The sequence below is a fragment of the Moschus berezovskii genome, chromosome 28 (genome assembly GCF_049115385.1).
Source record: "Moschus berezovskii isolate FMDL1 chromosome 28, NW_MosBer_1.0, whole genome shotgun sequence".
Classification (NCBI taxonomy): domain Eukaryota; kingdom Metazoa; phylum Chordata; class Mammalia; order Artiodactyla; family Moschidae; genus Moschus; species Moschus berezovskii.
In genome coordinates this window covers 87,734-109,789 of record NC_142487.1, presented here as the reverse complement: position 1 = coordinate 109,789, position 22,056 = coordinate 87,734, and the positions used below count along the sequence as shown (strand labels likewise).

The 22,056-nt window shown below is 39.5% G+C and overlaps 1 protein-coding gene across 4 annotated transcripts in view; it reads right to left on the bottom strand.

Annotated features, from left to right (window-relative positions):
• The window catches only part of ZNF521 (zinc finger protein 521), a 317,351-nt gene that overhangs the window by 266,225 nt on the left and 29,070 nt on the right, over positions 1-22,056 (bottom strand). For all 4 annotated transcript variants that reach the window (XM_055417071.2, XM_055417067.2, XM_055417068.2 and 1 more), the window contains one exon: positions 19,559-19,738. Coding sequence is in view for 3 of the 4 variants with exons in the window: in XM_055417067.2 (XP_055273042.2) it covers positions 19,559-19,738 (180 nt within the window). In the remaining variant the exon portion in view is untranslated. The remainder of the gene's footprint in view (positions 1-19,558; positions 19,739-22,056) is intronic.

Below are 22,056 nucleotides of genomic sequence, written 5' to 3'. Positions count from 1 at the left end.
CCTAAGGACTGTAGCCCACCAGGCTTCTCTGTTCATGGGATTTACCAGGCAAGAATACTAGAGTGGGCTGCCATGCCCTCCTCCAGGAGATCTTCCCGATTCAGGGATCGAACCCACATCCCCTGCATTACAGGTGGATTCTTTACCTGTTGAGCCATCGGGGATGATTTCTCTTCCATACAAATCTGAACATTAAGGTCTTACTAGATTCAGAAAACAAAGATCATGGCATCTGGTCCCATCACTTCATGGGAAATAGATGGGGAAACAGTGGAAGCAGTGTCAGACTTTATTTTGGGGGGCTCCAAAATCACTGTGGATGCTGATTGCAGCCATGAAATTAAAAGATGCTTACTCCTTGGAAGGAAAGTTATGACCAACCTAAATAGCATATTAAAAAGCAGAGACATTACTTTGCCAACAAAGGTCCATCTAGTCAAGGCTATGGTTTTTCCAGTGGTCATGTATGGATGTGAGAGTTGGACTGTGAAGAAAGCTGAGCGCCGAAGAATTGATGCTTTTGAACTGTGCTGCTGGAGAAGACTCTTGAGAGTCCCTTGGACTGCAAGGAGATCCAACCAGTCCATTCTAAAGGAGATCAATCCTGGGCGTTCACTGGAAGGACTGATGCTAAAGCTGAAACTCCAATACTTTGGCCACCTCATGCGAGGAGTTGACTCACTGGAAGACTCTGATGCTGGGAGGGATTGGGGGCGGGAGGAGACGGGGACGGTAGAGAATGAGATGGCTGGATGGCATCACCGACTCGATGGACATGAGTTTGAGTGAACTCTGGGATTTGGTGATGGACAGGGAGGCTCGGACACAACTGAGCGACTGAACTGAACTGAACTGAGAGTGATGATGAGCATGTTTAATTAAACTAATCCTTACTTACCCCCTCACCTCATTCTCTCTAGCATCAATCATACATGAGTCTATTTTGAATTTTAATAGGGGTAGAATTTAAGACATTACCAGGGATTATGTCACACTAACTTTTCTGAAACCTCTCAGGTTTTTGGAAGATATTCAAGTCTGGAATCTGAATCATGTGACATATCTTCAAAGGAATCATTACCCCCTTTAAGCACCCACTGTGTACCAAGCACCTTACTAGAATGACACACCTGCCATCTCATTTAGTCACCACAATCCTACAAGACTGACAATATTACTACCTTTTTATGATTGCCCTGACTTTACAGATTAGGGCATTTTAGAGTAAACATCTAAGTCATCTACCTAAGGCCGCACAGCTAGTTAGTGGAGAACTGGGAAGGGCATGTGGGGCAGCCAACTTCCAGAGACCAGCACTCTGTACATTATATACTGATATCGACACAGCTCTTTTTACCTATTTTAAGATTTCAGAAGTTTTGTTAATTCATTTTTCCTTTCAAAGTTTGGTAAGAATTAATTACTACCAAATGATTATATTGATTTTTTTTAAGTTAATGGAGTTTTTTAATGAAAATAATACAAAAGAAGATGATGGGAACTATAACTCTGAAAATCAGCCATAAAGCAACCTGTTAAGATTTACAGGATGGTCACAGATTCCAAGAAAACAAAAAAGAATAGTAAACTTAAATCTATTTAGAAATTGCTTTTGGGAGGCATGATATGTGGTGGGTGCTGGTGGGCATAACAAATAATTCCTAAGGAGTAATATTTCCCATAGAGATGGACCTTAGTATATATATGCTGGGCTTCTCTGGCATCTCAGATGGTAAAGAATCTGCCTGCAATGCAGGAGACAGACCAGGGTTCAATGCCGGGGTCAGGAAGATCCCCTGGAGAAGGGAATGGCTACCCACTTCAGTATTCTTGCCTGGAGAATTCCATGGGTAGAGGAGCCTGATAGAATACAGTCCACGGGGTCGCAAAGACTCTGACACGACTGAGTGACTATCACTTGGTATACATTTTTAAAAAGGAAAACTCACTTCTCTAATCCTGTAAGAACAGAGCATCCTTCTTAGCATCCATTTGCTGGGTTCCACAAAACCTCAGATGTTAAAATCCCTCATCTTGAGAGAAAAGAACACTAGCCAACCTTCAACTTTTCAGATGTTTCAAACCCGCCAGGCTCCTCTGCCCATGGGATTTCCCAGGCAAGAATACTGGAGTGGGTTGCCATTCCGTTCTCCAGGGGTCCTTCCTGACCCAGGGTTTGAATCTGCATTGCAGGCAGATGCTTTACCATCTGAGCCACCAGGGAAGCACCTGTGCTTTTTCAAGGGGTCGTTTCCACCTGCTGTAACGCTCCCAACTACAAGGGGTCTTACACTCAGGAGCCAGCATGTATGAAGTAACCAACCTGAGGAAGGGGGTTCTCTATTATTGGAACCAAGGGGGAAATTCCAGATCAGAAACAGTGTTTCAAAAATGGGAGCAAGCTGGGAGAGAAACTTAGGTAAATGACAAAGGGAAAACTAAACCAGGTCTCAAGGAAACAGAAAGCATAAGTGGCCTAAAGTCTACCTCTGGGTTCTGGCCTATGTAAAAAATTACTGTTCCCAACAATTTGAGCCACGAGAGTATCTCAAATTTAACAGGAGCAAAAGTGAATTTACTATCCTAACTTCCAGTCCTGTTTCCTTCTCATTCCTGGTATCAGGTGATGGTCACGCAATACACCAGAGACCTGGGGCATCTTCTAATCTTTTCGTTGCTCTGATGCAGCAAAATGCATCAATCTCTACATCTGAAGGATTTTACCCCCTAAATAGTTATTGAACTTGGTCCTCCACTCTACTCCTATGACCACAGCACTGGTTTTCGCCCCATCTGTTCTTAGTAGGGAGAAGGCAATGGCACCCCACTCCAGTACTCTTGCCTGAAGAATCCCATGGATGGAGGAGCCTGGTAGGCTGCAGCCCATGGGGTCGCAGCGTCGGACAAGACCAAGCGACTTCACTTTCACTTTTCACTTTCATGCATTGGAGAAGGAAATGGCAACCCACTCCAGTGTTCTTGCCTGGAGAATCGCAGGGACGGGGGAGCCTGGTGGGCTGCCGTCTGTGGGGTCGTACAGAGTCGAACACGACTGAAGTGACTTAGCAGCAGCAGCAGCTCTTACTAGGGCCGTTGCAAGAGCTGCCTGATTGGAATCCCTCACCGCGCCCCCTATTTTCCCTGTTAAATCTATAGGTCCACAGTCCAACCTGAGCATGTATTTCCCACCCACCCCGCACCGCATAAAACCTTCGATGGCTGTTCACTGCCTAAAACAGTAAGTATCAAATATTCTTAAGCTTCTAAATTCAATACAAAAATGAAACCTTACTTGAATCTCCACTATATAAAACAATTGCAGCCTGGGCTGTTCTGGTTTCAAGGAATGGAAGAGCCCTGATAAACTACTCCTTACCTCCATGCCTCCCTGGATGACATATACCTGTGAGGTTCCTCAGAGCACTTGGAAAAGCACTAGGCAAAGGATAAAATCTAACTTCCTAGTGTGGCCCTGCCATGGCCAGACTCATCTTCCCTTTCTGGTTCATGCACTAACCAGCGTTCAAAGTGGCCTCCAGTGAACCCCACCTGCTGGTCTTCATGCCTTTGGGTACTTCCCTCTCATATCATACCGGGGGTGGTCTGTGTGATCAGTAATAGAATACAGCAGAAGAAATGTCACTTCCAAGATTAGGCCATTAGAGACATTGCAGCTTCTGTCCCCTGCCTCCTCTTTTCCATACCTTTTCCTCTTACCTCTCCTTCCTCTTAATTTATTCTGGAGAAAGCTGCCAGGCAGGAGGCAACCCTACAGAGAGGCCCGTGGTGTGGTGACTAGGCCCATGTCTCTAGTCAGTAGCCACGTGGTTGGAATTAGAAGTGAACCCTCTAGCTGACTAATACATTCATATTCTCTCACTACTTCCCAATCTTGTACTTTCCTCTACCTTGATATTGCCCCAGCAGATACTATGCTGTTTTGCCTCTCTTTCCTATTTTTCTTTCCCTTTTGTCTGCCTGAAATGCCCCTCCCTACCTGTCTTCACTAGAGAACTCTCTCACCACTGAAGGCATCACATCCTTCAGGAAGCCATACCTGAGTCCAGGCTACACTCAACCATTTTTTCTCCCAGAATATTCTGGACCTTCCATGTCCAGTAGTTATTTGACAAATAGTAGAAACTTGATAAATGTTTATTGAATTGAACTGCAGATAAATGCATAGCATGATGAATGCCAAGTTGCTTCAATAGTGTCCAACTCTTTGCAACAGCTATGGACTTTAGCTTGCCAGGCTCCTCTGTCCTTGGAATTCTCCAGATAAGAATACTGAAGTGGGTTGCCATGACATGCCCTCCTCCAGGTGATCTTCTGGACTCAGGGATTAAACCCATGTCTCATGTCTCCTACACTGGCAGGCGGGTTCTTTACCATTAATGTCACCTGGCAAGTCCCAAATGCACAGTAATGTGTAGGGAAAAATAACTACAGTGAGGTGTTAGTCATTTCACAATTTCTGCATGATATTTTTAGTGTAAAAAAGAATGGAGACATATACTTTTCATTGTACTAAGCCCAACTGCAGTATCTAATCAGTGTAATAACATCTGTATTAATAAACACATGTCAGTTTTAAGCTGATAGTCACAAGAAGAAAGTTATCACTGTTTCATCATGAGGTCACCTCTGAGGGACCACCAAAAAGCGTGGTCCTTTGCTTTTTGCAAGGCACTGCGACAAACGAACTGCAAAGGGCAGACCATCTGCTTGAGGAAGGAAGTAACAGAAATCACGGAAGGAGGGAGGAAAAACCGAGGTAAGGAAGAGGGGCCGCGTTCAGCTGTGCGACTTGATAACCAGACCGTCACTTCAGGCCAAATGACAAAATAATATCAATAACTCCCAAAGAAGTTTCACTTAGGTTTCCACATGCTGAACAAAGTGACACTAAGAAGTTATTGAGTTTAGAAGATTACACCCTTTCTCGTAATAGAGAGACGTGGCTCCTACCCTAAAAATAAGGCCTTGGAAAAGGAAGAAAAGAAAAAGAAAACCAAAAGAACAAACCAAAAAATATGATGAAGGAGGGGGAAGTGCTAAATTACAGGGAGACGAAGAACAGGAGGAGCAAAAGAACAAGTCAAATATTAGCTGTCAGAGAAAATTTTAAGTCTTCCCTTCTGAATGCATAATAATATATAATATTTAACATAAAATATTAAACCAGAACTTACAGTCACAGACACTGCTTCTGAAAATCAATATAAAACACTGGTATAAAGCAAATACTTTTTCACAGAAAATAAAATTACATGTAAGAAATATAATCATCCCTGGATATCCTTGGGGGATTGGTTCTAGAATACCCCAGGAGATACAAAAATCCATGCATGCTTGAGTCCCTAATATTTGCATATAACCTCAGCTTATCATGTTTATACTTTAAATCATCTCCAGATAATTTATAACATGTAATACCTCATAAATTCTATGTAAATAATCTAACTTCTATGTAAATAGTTGTCAGAGTACAAGGCAAATTCAAATTTCTTTTTTTGTAACTTTCTGGAATTTTTTCTACCGAATATTTTCCATCTACGAATTGGTTGAATCTGAAGACACTGGTTGAATCTAAACATGCAGAACCTGAGGACACAGAGGGTTGACTGGTAAGTATATGACAGACCTGACAAGTTTCTTTTCAAAGAGATCACAAAAGCATTCTCAAAAGTCTGTCAAACTGGTGATTATAATGGAGGGATTATTAATTCTTTAAAAATTTAAAATTTAATTTTTCAGAAATTAAACTGTAAGAATTAAGCTGGAAAGCAATCCAAGTAATACAAATTTACACTTTAAATAATTGATAAATTGGAAAAATGTTTTCTTGAGTTGGCAACAAAAAATTACACCTTAGTATTTAATGTGTAACAGTGCTTTTTGCCCCCCAAATTTTATTTTTTCCAGCTTTACTGAGATAGAATCTATATATAACAGTGTACAAGTTTGTGATGACTTGACACACTTACATATTGCAAAAGGATTACCACAGTAGGTTTGGTTAACACTTCTATCACCTCATATAATTACCATTTCTTTGTTGTGAGGAGAACACTTAAGATCTACTCTATCAGTAACCGTCAAGTATACATTAGAGTATAATTATCTATAACTACAACGCTGTGCATTAGAACCCCAGAAGTTACTTAGCTTATACGTGAGTTTAAGGATCTGAAATTGGGATCTTGCAGAAATACCTGCCCTTCTATGTTCATCACAGAGTTATTCACAATAGCCAAGACATGGAAAAAACTTTTTTTTTTAAATAGAGACAGCTTTAATTTACTCTTTTTCTAAAAAAAATTTTTAACTAATTTTTATTGGAGAATAGTTGCTTCACAATGTTGTGTTACTTCCTGCTGTACAGCAAAATGAATCAGCCATAGGTATACATATATTCCCTGTTTTTTGGATCTCCTTCCCACTTAAGTCACCACAGAGCACTGAGTAGAGTTTCCTGTGCTGTACAGGAGGTTCTCAGCAGTTACCTATTTTATGTATGGTATTAGCAGAATGTATATGTCAATCCCAATCTCCCAGGTCATCCCACCTTCCCCATCCCCTCTTGGTATCTGTTCTCTACATCTGGGTCTCTATTGCTGCTTTGCAGATGAGATCATCTCTGCCACTGTGCTGGATTCCACATATGTGTGTTCATATACGATGTTTGTTTTCCTCTTTCTGACTGACTTCACTCTATACAACAGTCTCTAGGTGCATCCAAGGGACATTTAAATAATTTTAACAGTGATAAGCTTTTCTATAGAAAGGTTGGTCTGTAGGAATGATAGAGATAGGCAAATTGGTAGCTGCTCTTACTTCCACTGTTTGTGCCTATCCAGTTCCCAGTTTACAGAAGATCTGAATATCTGCTCTGTGTTCTAACATCTCCCACACCAGAAACCATGAGTGGTGGTGTCGTTAAAATGGACAAAACTCCAGGAAAGCCTCATAAAACCGACCAGCCTTCATCATGTAAATAAACTTTCATGAAAATGGACGTTTCTCAAGACTAACTAGAATCTTTTTCTTTTTTGGAAAATAGTTCAGTGTACTTGCCAACTGTATACATCCTAATACTAATTACGCAATTTAAGGTTAATGAAGCTCGGTCACCGCAATCATCCTTGTCTACATTTTTAGTCACCAGGGGGAGCTAATACTGCTCTGTGGGTAGGTAAGAGTCTAGAAATTAGATTGGGTTAAAGGGGGGAAAATTAAATTGATGTGGTATTAAACATAACTCAAATAAGGTCCACAGTGCTGATAAGGTAAATATATCACACATGCAAAAAGCAAATTAGACATAGATCATTTTTTTTTTGTTGTTAAAGAAGTTATTAGTTAATCGAAAAAACTAAAAGTCATCAGTTAGTAGAAGCTTGCTGTGGTTAACAGAGGACATATATAAACCTAGTCACTCATGGTTGTCTTTAGTCCTCTTAGGGTCTTACCATCCAGATTTTGAACAACTGTCCATTTGTTGACTCTATTATTTTCTTGGCTTGAGGCACTACTATGATTCTACATTCTAACAGCTAATCATTTGCTCAAAAATATCCCATATAATTACATTATAATTATTTTGAAACAAATGTTACCTTATCCTTTTGCTCCACATATTTTCCTTCTGTTCCAAATATATGTTTTAGCACTTTTAATGTGTGTTCAAAGAGTTCTACCCAATAATCTACTTAAATTCATTCTACAATTCACCCTGGAGACACAATCCTTTTAAACTTCGAGGAGCTCCAGTTGGAACAAAGAGGGGAAAAGCATTCAGAGTTTGTGGAATAATCACCTCTAATCGATCAATTTCCCCTGAAGGTAAAGCTGAAAGAAAGGAGGAGTGAGGAGTTCCAGCCAATTCCTTGAAGTTTAAAGGAACTAAGCCCTGAGGCACAGTGTACCATGATTCCTGCCTTACCCTCCCAAGGCCCTATTAAGAGGTCACAGATCTCTCTGACATCCCTGCCATTCCCCAAAGACAAGAGACCCAGACATAGACTTCACACAAAGAGAAAGGATGGGGAAAGAGTCTACTTTTCTTATCAATTCACTATCTTATAAAGGAAGTAGATATTGGTCACAAGCATCTTAAGTACAGTAATGTTAAAAAAAATTGCAGTCATACAAAACTGTAAAAATTCAACCTCCAGGTTTTATCATGTTGAATTTCACGTTAGAGAACAGGCTACATGTGGCAGAGCTCTTGTGCGCACACGACTGTATCCGAATAGCTAAACACGGCCCTGCTTACAAGGCAAACTGAATGGCTGCACAGGGGCCGAGCAAATAGTTGGTCTCTTTTAATTCATCTTCCCCACAAAAGAGGCCCCACTGTTTCCACATCCCAAATACAGCCCTTCATTTATAATCTTTACACTTCTCCACAGGGACAAACTGACAGCTTTAATTACCATCAATGACCATCAAGGACACGGTGGAAATTCTTGAAGATATTCTCCCATGGCTTGTGTTCTTGACATTTTATTTACAATTTTTTGGCAAATAAATCCTGAAACCACAGAATTGGATGATAATATGTTCATTATCAATAGCACAACTAAGGCCAGACCATTTCTCTAAAACAGTTATGGTTCCACAAGACATCCAAAGGTAACATTTTTACTACACAGACAAATAATGCTAATTCACTTCTTGAGTTCTACTCATTTCAAAATGCTAATTTCAAAAACCTCAGATTAATCAAGGAGCAGGTAATTTGCAAATACAGTTACAGCTAATACAGAATACTCTCCACTTAGGTCTTACTTGAAAAAAATACAGTGAATTCACCCATTTATTTTCCATTTCTAGGAGATTTCATCCTTTAGGAACTTTCCATTGATAATCAGTAGCTTTCTGGGGTTCACAAATTATTAAGCCAGGCTGACAAGGAAAGCACCTAATTTTAAAATGCACATCAAAAATATGGAGAAATATTTCTTATACTATCCATCCAACATTCCAGCTATTTAATTTTAATACATATAATAACTCATCACTCACAGTGGAAAAATCTACTTCATCCGTACAGGCCTTTCATAAACCTCAATTACAATGCCCCAAAGTATTCAAAAGCATCGAGACAATAATGGATCTGAAAATGATTTTTTTACATCCATGTTTTGGTAGAGAACTTCACAGATATATCAAGAAAAGGATAATAGATGACATACTAGTATCAAAGTTTTGCTGCAGCCCAACCAATATGGAAATAACAAAGCTTTTATAGCAACTGACTCCTCCAAAACCAGAAAAAGAAGCTCACTCAACTAAAGTTCGAGGTTGGAACCATTTGTGGACAATTGTTTTCTTTCTGATAAATACGTAGAGGAACTTAGGTCATGGTCCTGCTAGACCAAGAAACTGACATACTCAGCCACACCACTTTCTCTGAAACTGAGAGGAGCAGAGACTTGGTGAGTTGTTTTTCATATGATGAGGTCAATGGCAGTCAAGAACAGTGGTCTCTCAAATACAGGGTATACATCCTAGGATAGAAAAGATAGCCTGAATATTTAGCAACAATCAGAAGAGATGTCAGCCATAAATAGCCACCCAGGAACATCCTGAGAGTAGGAAGACAAACAGTACTCCTGTCATCCTGGGTGCCCTTGCTCTTCCACTCCGTTCCCAGATCTCAAAACAGCGCAATGTCCTGTGCCCAGTGAAACAGGCTCGCTGATCACCTTGTTTAATGTTCCATTCATTCATTCCCTTCAGTCGCTCAGTCGTGTCTGACTCTTTGCGACCCCGTGGACTGTAGCCTAGCAGGCTTCTCCGTCCATGGGATTCTCCAGGCAAGAATACTGGAGTGGGTTACCGTTTCCTTCTCCAGGGGATCTTCCCGACCCAGGGATCGAACCCGGGTCTCCCACATTGGAGGCAGATGCTTTAACCTCTGAGCCACCAGGGAAGCCCTGTTTAAATGTTAACTCATCTAATTCACACAGAATCCTCAAATTTTGACAAGTGATTTTTAAAGTTTTCTGCAAGGCAACTGCAGGATGTTAATAGGTGAGCACAAGTAATCAACAAGAAAATGGCGAGTCTAGCCTTTCCACTCCCAGTAAAAGCTGTTTGTCAGCCGCTGAATGAAGAGGGAGAAGATATTAATAGAAACAATTTAATCAGATGTGACCAAAATTTGGCAAAACAAAATTGAGATGATCAGGAAAGCTATCTGAAATATGGGCTGACAGACACCATTGATAATTATGAACCTCAGCGAGAAATGTAATAACATATGTTTTCTCTTTGTGGTTTTCTGAGATAGCTCTATTAGCTCTCACAACCATTAAAATAAATTGTGAAAATAAATGAATCTATATCAGAACTTCAAAACAACATACATTTATTTTTAAAATCTATTTCATCTTCACCTCATTTTTCAATTTCTATTTTTTTGACTGTTGTATCATACATGTATCTATGTAATATATTGATAAATACATATTTTGAAGATGTATCCTATGTATGTTTAATCAAAAATATTAGAAACTACTGGTCTGAAAATAAGAAGCATGTGGAGAATGGACTGGGGAATGTGAAAAGTGTTAATTGCTGAGTCATGTCCGACTCTCTGCCACCTCATGGACTGTAGCCTGCCAGACTCCTCTGTCCATGGGAGTCTCCAGGCAAGAATACTGGAGAATTCCCAACCCAGGAATCAAACCCATGTCTTCTGCATTGCAGGCAGATTCTTTACCATCTGAGGCACCAGGGAAAGCCAATCTGTAGAGGCCATGAATTGCATTTGGGGGACTTAGGAGGATCTGAAGAATGAAGTAGGCTAAAAAACACTAAGAAAATATTTTGGGTAGGAAACGAAATTGATCAAACAGAGGATAATAGGAAAATAAAATTATATAATCCCTTAAGCCTAATTAATGTATAAACAGATAATTAATTAATATACAATGAACAATAACAAAGGACAAATAATGAATTAATAAAGAAATATGTAGAAATATTCAAACCAAAGGTATAATGCCTTAAGCCTAATTAATATAAGCTAAAGTGTTAAAATATCACATTTATTTCATGCAACTTATTTCAACTAATGATTTGAAAAGGAAAACAGCAAAACAAAGCAGTTCTAAAAGCAGTTTCAATATGCTTCTGTGAAAACTATGCTTCATTCCATAAAAAGTTCCTTTTCCTTATTCCCAGTGCAAACCAAACTTGCTGTTAAGAGTACTTGATTGTCAAGTGAAACCAACCAGTATTTAATTTCCCACAACTATATAACACATGTTCAATCACTTTCACTTTTTCTTGAAATTCTTTAGTTAAAAAAAAACAACCCAGATGTCTAAAAGTCTTCAGTTCACAAAATCTATGTGAAGCTTCCAAGAAGTCTCATAACTCTTAAAATCAAATTAAGTGAACATGCTATTTTATACTGACATGGTGTCCAATCATTGCTTCAGTTACTTTTCCTCAAAACTGTGAACCTGTACAATACCAATATTGGTAAAGGACTCACAAATCTGGTTAGGGTTAATAAATGTAATCCACAAATACGTTCTCCGAAACTACAACAGCCTTGCAGTCGCACAAACCTCTACCTACCCCTCTCACCAATAGTATGGTGGGCCAGAGGGTTAAGAACTAACACAGCGCTGTTTAGCTTTTCTGCATTTGCACCCAGGCAATTCACATTAATGATGTGAAAGAACACTTCACAGACAACTCAAGTTTGCAAATTAGCAGGAGAGAAGAGAAAAATGACTCAGAACAACAAGTGTACAGTATTACCAAATGCACTTTACACATTTATCCTGTTAAGTGTAGCTTAGTTCTGATGATTTACAATGCTGGTTCTTACTCAGTTTTGTAAGCATAATAAAGTCTCCGTAATCTCAGCCTTCCCCCACCCCCCAACACCCTGCTATTAAATCTTTGTTGAGAAGTGTGATGAGACCCCTCTGGCTTCCAGCCCTCTCTACCCCCTGAGGGAATTGGCAAGAAATGATAGGGTTTGTGGATTAGGAAAATGAGAGGTTCTCTGTGTTTTTCCTTCTTTAAATATATATTTTGATAATCTGTCTTCTGCATCAGAGAGTTCCAACAGCATTAGTTTTGATTCCCCTCCCTTCCCAGCCTCCAGGAAAAACTCAGCATGGCTGGGGCGAGACAGGTGGTTTCCAACTACTGCTACAGCTGAAGAGCAGAGTTTAATTTTTTCACCTTTCCCCCTATACCTTCAAACAGGGATGAGATAAGATTTATTTGTACATCTTGGATTGCAGACTAGAGGGCAATTGCCTTGGGAGACAAAAAAGAAGGCCATCCTGTCCCTCATTATCCTAAGGGACTGCTCTGCTGCTTCCTGGGTCAGACGCTTGTCCAGAACAGCATTCACCTTCCAGAACCCCCCTCAGTGATGAACCGCATGAACTGTGTGTGTGAGACCCCCGAGATCTCTGCGCCCTTGCTGGTCTACTGTCTGTGAGTTCAGTCCAGGCCACTGGTGCCTACTCACGAACTGACCTGGGGCATAACTGATCCCTGAGCTGACTTTCAAACCTGAGTCTAAAATGGATCATCCTGGTCCATATCTGACCTTCGTCTCCCAAGGCCAGGTCTAGTCCAGGCTCACTTGGCAAGACCGTACCAGGATTTCAAAACTTTCAGTTTGGAGTGAGTCAGTTTTCACCTTGGCAGGCTCCCCCTTGGGGAGGAGAGTCACCAAAGAACTGATCTCAAGTTACCACAAGCACTCAGTTCAGGATGGGAATCTCATGGCAGGGTTTCTCCCAGTTCAGGGTGAAACTACCCTGACTAACTCCCTTAGGTGTCAGACCACAGAACACCTCTGCTTTCTGTTATTGTGCAAATCAGTAGGTTTTAAGACTTTTCTCTCCCAATACTGCTCAACAGCTAACTCTCCTATACACTCCCAGGTGTCCTTTCCTTCATACAAACTGTTCACCAAAAAGTTTTCAGGCTCTGATCTAAATGGATGTGACCACACACGTAAGACTTCAAGATTAACAGAAGGGAAGCCAGAAGGAGTAAAGAAGGAAGCCGAGAAAACAAGAGACTATAACACAGCCAGAGAGAAAAAAAGAGGGGGTGTATAAAGACAAGGAAATGAAGAGTCTTGAAATAAGGATAGGAAGCAAAGGAAAATTAACAAAGATACAAATGAGACCACGTGAAATTAAAAGAAAAAAAAAGTGAAACAGAAAAGAGTAAAATTAAAGGGGAAAAAAACCCCAAATACTAGATAACATTTTGTCCTCTAGAAAAAAGAAGAAGCACCAAGAGTTAACTCAAGCAGCAGGAAATTAAATTAGGAAGAGTAAGTGAAAGAGGAGAGTGAAAAGGTTGGCTTGAAGCTCAACATTCAGAAAACAAAGATCATGGCATCTGGTCCCATCACTTCATGGGAAATAGATGGAAAAACAGTGGAAACAGTGTCAGACTTTGTTTTTTTGGGCTCCAAAATCACTGCAGATGCTGATTGCAGCCATGAAATTAAAAGACGCTTGCTCCTTGGAAGGAAAGTTATGACCAACCTTGATAGTATATTAAAAAGCAGAGACATTACTTTGCCGACCAAGGTCCGTCTAGTCAAGGCAATGGTTTTTCCCGTGGTCATGTATGGATGTGAGAGTTGGACTGTGAAGAAAGCTGATCGCAGAAGAATCGATGCTTTTGAACTGTGGTGTTGGAGAAGACTCTTGAGAGTCCCTTATACTGCAAGGAGATCCAACCAGTCCATTCTAAAGAAGATCAATCCTGGATGTTCATTGGAGGGACTGATGTTAAAGCTAAAACTCCAATACTTTGGCCACCTCATGAGACGAGTTGACTCACTGGAAAAGACTCTGATGCTGGGAAAGGTTGGGGGCGGGAGGAGAAGGGGACGACGGAGAATGAGATGGCTGGATGGCATCACCGACTCTGTGGACATGAGTTTGAGTGAACTCCAGGAGTTGGTGATGGACAGGGAGGCCTGGCGTGCTGTGATTCATGGGGTCGCGGAAAGTCGGACACGACTGAGCGACTGAACTGAACTGAACTGAGGACCTTCTAACTTAAGAGTAAAAGGTTTTCATCAAGGAAGAAGGTAAAAGCACCATATTACTTTTTTAAATGAAATGCTGCCAGTGTCTTTAATCTCTTCCAGATTAGACTGAAGGGTGTGCGTGCATGCGTGCGTGCTCAGTTCCTTCAGTCGTGTCTGACTCTTTGCAACCCCATGGACTGTAGCCTGCCAGGCCCCTCTGTCCACGGAATTCTCCAGGTGAGAAGACTGGAGTAGGGAGCCACGCCCCCTCCAGGGAATCTTCCCAACCCAGGGATCAAACCCGCATCTTTTATGTCTCCTGCACTGGCAGGCGGATTCTTTACTAGTAGTGTCACTTGGGAAGTCCAGACTGAAGGGTCCCCTTAGTCAACTCAAGTTTGAACTCGAACACTTTCAGTTCAGTTCGGTTCAGTCACTCAGTCGTGTCTGCCTCTTTGCGACCCCAACTGAACTGAACTGAAAGTGTTCAAGTTCCAACTTGAGTAGCACAGACTGAAGGGTACCCTTAGTCAATTCAAGTCTGAACTCTAACACTTTAAACAAATGTAAATCATTCCTAATATTGCTCCTCACCTTTTTGTTCTCTCCCTGATCTTCCATTTCTGCTTTTTCCTCATCCATCTACCACCTCCCTAAGAAATCACCTTGAACATCAATAAATAGTGCCAAGGCCCATCAGCTTTACCTCTTCTGAAATATTTCATTAAATCACACATACGCTTCTATTTTCCTTCCTTTGTTTAAAATGTTGTGGGATAAAATGATGTGAGCATAGACTAGGATTCTAAGATTTTAGAAAGCTTAAGATTAAAACAAACCAAATATTTTATTAGGATTTGAGATGAAGAATAAGAATTTTTAACCCATAGATGTTACGTTCACCATACCATGTGCTGAAAAAAATCAGCATTTTCTGCACTGATATTAAAGTTGTATAATATATAAAGAAATATATTACTGCATACAATATATAAAGTTACTAAGGAATAATTTTTTTGCTTCCATTCTATTTTATAGAGCTGGACATAAAGATAATTCCATGGTAGGAACTCAATAAAAGGTAAACACTAAATAGAATTTGAAAGCTTTTCTTTTTTAATATTGAATTCTAAATTTAATCTTTCACATGAGAGAGACACTATTCTCACCTAAGGTGAGATTTCTTGCTGGCATAGTTTAAATTGGCCATATCAGTTGCGTTCCCATATCTTCACCCTAATGTTAGTGTTGATTCCATATAAGTGGAGCTTCCCTTTAAAGCTATTCCACTGAAAATAGAATCATATTAACTGTGTACTTAATGGGATTTTCCAAAAATTATGCATTCTGAGGAGAAAATGCACTAAATGAAGTCAATTAAGTGTACATGAGTTAGAAAATGCAAATAAATCCACAAAGAATACCTATACACACCCAATAGAATGCTTAACTTGAAAAGGCAAGCAAAACAAATGTTATCAAGGACACACAACTTGAACTCTCAGACAATGCCGCTGAAAAGTGTAAAATGGTGCAACCACTTGTGATAAAGATTTATAAGTTTTTCACATAGTTAAATATACCCTACCCTATGATCCAGCAATTCTACTCCTGCTTAACTCAACAGAAATAAAACATACGTCCACAAAAAAGACCTGTTTAGGAAGGTTCATAACAACTTTATTTATGATAACCAAAAACTAGAATAACCAAAACGTCTAGCAATAGGAGAACGGAAAACAAATGATACGTTAATATGCTGGAATACTACACAGCAATGAAAAAGAACAGACTTCTTATACATACAAGAATGAATCTTGCAGATAGTATGCTGAACAAAAGAAACCAGACACAAAATAAGAGTACACACTGTGTGTACTTATTAGAAGTTCTAGAAGAGGCAAAACAAACCTGCAGTTAAAAACTTGAAAGCTAGTTACTTTTGCTGGAGCATTGCTGACTGGAAAAGAGTCAAGAAAAGAGAAATTTCTAGGAAATTATCTTAAGAGGGATATGGGTCACATGGGTATGTGTATTTTATCAAAATTCATCAAATGGTACCCTGAGGACTTATAAATTTCACTCTATATAAATTTTACATTATAAATTAATAGCATTAATAACTATAAACAACTATTAAACTCTAGGCAGTTGGCCTGCTTATCCTAATGATATGAGTAAGCAATTTTTAAACTACTTGCTGTGTGTTCTAGACTCAGCAATTGAGTACATATATTGAGGATAATGGAAGCTAGGTGACTCACTACTTAAAAAGTCAGTAACATGGAGAGAAAAAAGATTGGGATGTTCCACAAGTGCTAGATTGAAATGACGGGTATCAGTAGAAACATGTGGTTCTTGCTAGAGAGAGAAAAATACAAAAATGTGTATATATTTGTATATATGTACATTTTATAAGCTATATTATACAGGTATTATACTAAGTGCTCAGTGACTTCAGTCCTGTGTGACTCTTTCCAACCCTATGGACTGTAGCCCACCAGGCTCCTCTTATTTATGGGATTCTCCAAGGAACAATATTGGAGTGACTGGTCATGCCTTCCTCCAGGGGATCTTCCCGACCCAGGGATTGAAACCTCATCTCTTATTGTCTCCTGCTTTGGCAAGCGGGTTCTTTAACATTAGCACCACTTGGGAAGCCCATTACACTAAATACACATATATATTTCCTCATTCTATCTGCTGAGATGGTTTATAAATGATAAATCTTTATTAATGAGCACACACAGTGCTCATATCTCGATTTCTAAGTACCTCAGTCCTCTTAAAGGAACCAGGGCTCCTTGGACAGAAGATTGATTAGGACTAGAACATGAGGAGCCTGGAGCACCTGTTTGAAGGAGAAACTGAATCTATCCTCAAATAAAGACAGAGACATATTAAGCTGACGTAGGATCCAGATCGAAGGGACTACTACTGGCCAAAACTCAGTGAAGCTGAGCAAGCAATGACAGTAATGAATTATGACCCATGAAATAAAATAAAACTCCAAATACCCACGGTGGTATGAACACAAAAATCAACGAATGAATAAGAAACTGTAGTCGAAGGCCAACTAATAAGTACAAAAATTATAAAGCTAAAGTGGATATTTCATGAGAATGAAAATATTTACATAGCATCAAAGTGAAAGTTGCTCAGTCATGTCTGTCTCTTTGCAACCCCATGGACTGTAGCCTGCCAGGCTTCTCTGTCCATGGCATTCTCCAGGCCAGAGTACTGGAGTGGGTAGCCATCTCTTCTCCAGGAGATCTTCCTGACCCAGGAATTGAACCAGGGTCTCCTGCATTGCAGGTGAATTCCTTACCAGCTTAGCTACCAGGGAAGCCCCAAAGTATCTTCCCACAAATTACTTACTTACCAAGGGAAAACAACTTTTGAACACTGGAGAAAATTGGCGCCCACCACTTAAAACAAGTATTCAGTGTTAACCCCATCAACACTGCTAAAAATCAACATCAGATACTTCCTGACCTGATGAACTGAGAAGGGCCCAACATCACTTTGGTGGTATTCCTGCCATCGAAGTATGTTCAACTCTTAGTTGCTCTGTCCTGGCTGACTCTGCAACCCCATGGACTGTATCCCACCAGGCTCCTCGGTCCAGGAACTTTCCAAGCAAGAATATTGGAGTGAATAGTCATCCCCTTCTCCAGGGATCGAACCTGGGTCTCCTGCATTGCAGGCAGATTCTTTACTGTCTGAGCAACCAGGGAAGCCCCATGGAAGTACAGAAGCTGAATATAACCATAAGGAAACATCAAACAAACCCAATTATAAATAGGTATTTTATAAAATGCTGGGAGTTACTCTCAAAAAATGAGATCATTTCAGGTGAAAGGAGAAAAGAGAGACATGACAGTTAAAAGTCATGCATGATCCTGAATCCCAGAGGAGAAAAAGCAAACAACAAACAAAAACCTCTAAATGACATTATTGGGACAACTGTTGAAATTTAAATATTGGTTGTGGATTAGACAACAGGATTCTGTGTTAAATGTGAGCTTCCCTCATTTTGATTCAGCGTGCTGTAGTCAGGTAAGAGAATGCATTTATTCTTAGGAAGTACACAGGATATATTTAGAAGGGTGTGAAGTCTCCAACCTTCTCTCAAATGACTAAGAAAAAAATTGAGACAATGACAGAGCAAAGAGGGTAAAATACAATGTGTGAATCAGGTAAGTGGTAAGTGAGAGTCACATATAATATCTTTGCGATGTTTCTATAAGTTTGGAATTATATCAAAAGAAAAGTTATCAAAACCCTAAAAAATATGTACACAGTCAATGTTTATATAAGTGTCATAGATTTTCAAACTTACATACCAAAAAAGATGATAACAGGTTTTCTGAAAGAAAGAAGAGTCTAATAAACATGCTCACGGCAATCCCTTTTTGAAAAGCAACAGTGCACTTCAATAAAGAAGGCTATTTAATTGGATTTAATCCAATATTTCCATAATAATCTGTTCAGGAAACCTGGTTAAAATGGAACACCTATTACAATCTTGCAAAATTATCAACATTCTGTGGAAAACAGTTGGAGAATCACTTGTCTAATAAATACATTTCCTACACATGGGTAGTTGAAGAAAGATTTGTGCTAGGAAAATAAAAGAAAGAGATCTACAAACACACAGACACACACCGGGGCAATGTCAGTATCAAATAATAACAGAAAAATGACACGAATATAAAAAGAGTCTATATAAAATGTCCCTCCAACCTTATAATGTATGTTCCTGCAGGATATATTTTTAAAGAGAGTATAACTTTGGTAACCGAGTTTTACTTTTATCCAAACATTAACTTGAACACATCCTGTTTCCTGTCATTTTAAATCTGATTTTTACCATGAAACATAGAGAATAGTTTCCATGACTTAAGTGAGCACCTTCTGTGGGCAAGGCACTGTTCAAGGCTTAGAGAATACAATGGTGAACAAGACAGAGTTCCTGCCACCCATGAGCTTCCCGTCTAATGAGGGAGATAGAAAAGTTAACACATGCATGGAACACTGTGATATTCATGAGTAAGCATCAGGCTTTACAGGGCAAAAAAGGCACTAAACTCAATAAAGAGTGACCGATTCTTAAGAAGATGTTTAAACTAAATGAAATTCACACATGCTAAACTTCTGGGAAAACATATTCAGAAGGCGTTTTTAAACTTTATCTTAGCCACCCCATGTTAGGTTCTCCATCTACATAGTTTCAAAGACGACATCACGGTAGCTTTTTAAAAAGGAAATGAAAACATATCCATTAGCTATCAAAATCTAGGTACCCTTCAAAATCTAAGGAGGACCGTGACACTGAATTTGCCATAAACTATTATCTTAGAAGTCTTTCTAAAGCACTTCCAGACTTACCTAGGTACTCAAGTGTAAGAATGAAACAGCTGGAAGACAACAAAAGGGAAAGGAACAAACTGAAAAAAAGATCAGAAATAGAACAGTGTGAGGAGACAAGAAGCGATAAGCATTGTTTACCTGTCAGCTGACATTGATTAATCTTGTGTTCTGTGATATCGCTCAGTGACTCGAACACCTGGAGGCAGCTGTCACAGCTGTGCACAGCTTCGTCCTCCAGCTCCTCCCCGTCTTCCGGCCTCTTCTTACAATCTATTGCTTCTCCATCTTCAGTCTTGTCTTCAAGTTTACAGTTGGGGTCTGAAAAAGAAAAATCAAGAGTGTAAGTATGGGGTTGAAAGACAGGTTCTTTTTAAGTCATCTTTAATCCTGTTCCCCCAAACAGAAACACCTTCTCCCTTGAAGCTGCAAAAGGGGGGCTTTATTGCAGATTTTATTTCAGAAGCATCAAAAAATGAGTCTTCCCTAAAATCTGTCAGTTCCCGATGACTGGAGCATCTCTCCTCCAATATGGAGCCCTTTTGCCAACCCCTTTCAAATAAGTTGCCACCCTTAAGGTTAACTTTGACATTTTTTTCACAGCCTTTTTTATTTTTTTTGCTTACAAGAGAGAGATAAATCACTTTTGAAATTAAACAGTCTCCAATGCAGAGGGGAAAAACCACCGTGCTTGAGAATGAATTCCTTTTCTGCTAAATATACTCTTTCACAGGAAATTACCAGAATTAGCCAAAAGTCTAGAATAAGCTAAGCTAATTACCATAGGCACGAAATTGACCTTTACTTATAAACTGGTCAAAACACACAGTTATCCCATTATTTGTTAGACGGCAATAGCAAAATAAGCTGCGCCACACAGCAAAACATTCTTGCAAGCACAAATTCAAGTGTAAATACATTGGTGTGTCTCTTGGTTTCAAAATCATCAAAAAACAAAACAAAATATACAAAGAGCAATTACAGATTATAATTGAGTCAACAACTTCAATTGACATTACCAGCCTCAAAGAGCTAAATAGTGAGAAAACTAAAAATAGTTCCATTCTAACCCTAAGAATGATACACAAGTAGCAAGAGGGACTAAGACAGCAAAACACATGTGATGTTTTCCCTTCGAGCTCAATAAATACTTTGTGATTTCTTATGCTGTCTTTTGCCTCATTTTAGAGAAGTACCCCCAAATATTTTAGTGCCACTGCTCATCTTTGCAGCAAAGCAGAGGAAGAGAGAGAATGCCTCTTTAGGGAAAATTTGGATAATAAAATCTGTGACTTCGTTTACAGAACATTCATTTCGAATAGCAGAAAGTCCTCCAAAGTCAGAAATAAATTATGTCTCAAAACAGAGTTTTCAGTGAAATAGTTACAAAAGAATTGTATCAAGGTACCTAAGAGATATGTAATATGTTATCTGTAGTCATTTTTTTAATATGGAGGATAAATATTTGAAATGGTGCAATTCAGAATTCACAGAATCAAATGAGCCCAGACGTCACTGGAAAGTCAATGAATGCCATCAGCCCCCCCATCCGGCTGTCAAAATTTCTGCCACTCTGCATGCCAGGTGCTTCTGCAAACCTGCTTCTACAACTCACAGTGCTGCCCTTTGGCTGGCAGTTGCTCCAAAGCCTTTCTTCACATCTGTAATAAACTTAACTATATCATCACCCTTCAAACGATTCCCATATGCCCAAATCAACTTACATTTCAACATGGAGAATGATCTCTTGGGTTCAAGAGACAAAAGCAGAATCCCCAATTCAAAGAGCAAGTAGTTTTTGTTTGTTTGTTTTCAAACAAGAACGTCGGGTTAAAGTAAGTTGATGATTCGGGTTGATTTGTCATCTGGAAAATTATTATCTCCATACTGCATGCAGTGTCCATTTCAATATACTGAGTTATAGACTGCTCATCCCTGGGGGAGTAATCACAGGACATTTTTCATCTGCCCTGTCCTTTGCCCAGCACAGCACTACGTTCAGGTGAGTGCTTAGTAAATAGTATTTAGTGATGATGAGAAGGGAGAGGAGAGAGGAAAAAAGGAGTACATTAAAAAGTCCTTTCCTAGTATTTTTCCTGTGAATGGGAACAGACCAGTTACCTCCAAATTCAAAAGCATCTACATGCATACATCTTTGAAAGCTGATGCTATGTCAAAGCATCACATTCGCCTTTGCTGGTTTCAAATGTTTCATCAAGCGCTACAGACGTAACAAATAGGTAATGGTTCAAAGAGCTCCAACAAGCTAAAACCAAGTGGTAAAATACTGCCAAATTAGAGCCATTCAGGAAAATAAGTAAGTGTCCCCACTACGGCAAACTGGCCCCCACACCCATTCAACCCTTGGTGGAAGGCAGCAGACGCATACTGAACACTCTTGGTTGTTTAGCATGAGTTTCCAGTTTCTCATAAAACTGACAGCACTCAGGGAAATGTGGGGGCTGGGTCTGAATTTTAATATGATTATTTAAATGCTACGCATCAAGTCTGCAGGCCTGTTTGTTTTTAAATAAGGAGACACTCTGAATACTTTAAGTAGTATGCAGAGAAAATGATAAGAACTTGCCTTCCTTATTATTCAAGAATATGGGCACTTTACACGAATCCAAATCAAAAAT